The sequence below is a fragment of the Lipotes vexillifer genome, unplaced genomic scaffold (genome assembly GCF_000442215.2).
Source record: "Lipotes vexillifer unplaced genomic scaffold, Lipotes_vexillifer_v1.1 scaffold1691, whole genome shotgun sequence".
In the NCBI taxonomy this organism is placed as follows: Eukaryota; Metazoa; Chordata; class Mammalia; order Artiodactyla; family Lipotidae; genus Lipotes; species Lipotes vexillifer.
Genome location: NW_006789046.1, coordinates 605,510 through 607,217, shown reverse-complemented (window position 1 = coordinate 607,217; position 1,708 = coordinate 605,510). Strand labels below are relative to the sequence as shown.

General features: G+C 66.5%; 1 protein-coding gene across 1 annotated transcript in view; it reads left to right on the top strand.

The window, feature by feature from the left end:
* GCGR (glucagon receptor) overlaps nt 1-1,708 on the top strand; it is a 5,872-nt gene that overhangs the window by 1,384 nt on the left and 2,780 nt on the right. Inside the window, exons 4-10 of the mRNA XM_007462319.1 lie at nt 1-71; nt 153-274; nt 360-466; nt 540-696; nt 784-943; nt 1,018-1,078; nt 1,360-1,429. Of these exons, the coding sequence (XP_007462381.1) occupies nt 1-71; nt 153-274; nt 360-466; nt 540-696; nt 784-943; nt 1,018-1,078; nt 1,360-1,429 (748 nt within the window). The remainder of the gene's footprint in view (nt 72-152; nt 275-359; nt 467-539; nt 697-783; nt 944-1,017; nt 1,079-1,359; nt 1,430-1,708) is intronic.

Here is a 1,708-nt window from a genome sequence, read left to right as displayed (position 1 = left end):
CTGGCCGGACACCCCTCCCAACACCACAGCCAACATCTCCTGCCCCTGGTACCTGCCCTGGCACCACAAAGGTAACCACAGCAGGGATGTGGGGGGTTGGCAGAGGGGGCTCAGCCCAGGGGCGGGGAGCTGACCAGAGACTGCCCCCGCAGTGCAGCACCGCCTCGTCTTCAAGAGGTGTGGGCCTGATGGGCAGTGGGTACGTGGGCCGCGGGGGCAGCCATGGCGAAATGCCTCCCAGTGCCAGATGGACGACAAGGAGCTTGAGGTCCAGGTCAGCCCATGGCAGGTACAGTGGGGGCTTGTGGGGAGGGGCAAGATGGCCCTCTCCAGCCCTGACTGGCCACTGCGATTTGCAGAAGGAGGTGGCCAAGATGTACAGCAGCTTCCAGGTGATGTACACCGTGGGCTACTCCCTGTCCCTGGGGGCCCTGCTCCTGGCCCTGGCCATCCTGCTGGGCCTCAGGTATGCCCACCGCCCTGCTCATGGGGGGCCCCAGCGGGCAGGGTTGGCGGGGGCTGACTCGCTGTCCCCACAGCAAGCTGCGCTGCACCCGAAACTACATCCACGTGAACCTGTTCGTGTCCTTCGTGCTCAAGGCCAGCTCTGTGCTGGTCATCGACACGCTGCTCAAGACCCGCTACAGCCAGAGGATTGGGGACGACTTCAGCGTGAGCGTCTGGCTGAGTGACGGGGTGAGCTCCCAGATCCGGCCTCTTGGCCTCCGGGCCCTGGGCGGCAGGCAGCTGGGAGGCCCGCACTCACGCTGCCCCCGCGGCCAGGCGGTGGCCGGCTGCCGGGTGGCCGCGGTGTTCATGCAGTACGGCGTCGTGGCCAACTACTGCTGGCTGCTGGTGGAGGGCGTGTACTTGCACAGCCTGCTGAGCTTCGCCACCATCCCTGAAAGGAGCTGCTTCCCCCTCTACCTGGGCATCGGCTGGGGTGAGTGGGGGCCAGTGAGCAGGGGGCCGGCGGGCTGGCCGGGGCCACGGGACTACAGCTGTTCTCCCCCACAGGTGCCCCCGTGCTGTTCGTCACCCCCTGGGTGGTGGTCAAGTGTCTGTTTGAGAACATCCAGTGAGTATCTGACTGGCGGGCCAGCAGGGGGGTTCGCCTCTCCTGGCTGGGAGGTGCTGGGCTGGCCCCATGGGGAATGGCCATGTGGCTCAGAGTGTGGGAGTGGCTTAGGGGTCTCTGGCCAGAGGCAGTGGGGGGCACTAAGCAAACCTGGTTCCCCAGGGGTGGAGGTCATTGGTAATTATCTCCCTTCTTTTCCTGAGGCACTAATTAGATCCCAAGGAATCGGGGGGCGGGGGGGCTACGAGGCTGCCAGGACACGAGCAGGCCCCACCCTGCAGGTGCTGGACCAGCAATGACAACATGGGCTTCTGGTGGATCCTGCGCTTCCCCGTCTTCCTGGCCATCCTGGTGAGGAAATGAGGCACCTGCTGGCACCGCAGGGAGGGCCAGGAGGCTGCTGGACTTGGCCCCCCAGCCCCTTCCTTCCTCGTCGGCCTGCGGCAGCCCGAGGAGACCAACAGCATCCTGCCTGGGTGGACAGGGAGGGAGGCCTGGCGCTCACCCAGGACGCTGGCTGGCACCCTGGGCCTCGGGCCAGGCTGTCCATCCTTGGCTGGGTGCCCACAGCCCCAGGGCCCCAGAAGCCAGGGTCTGTCTGGCTGCCAGGCCCACCTCCAGGAGGGACGG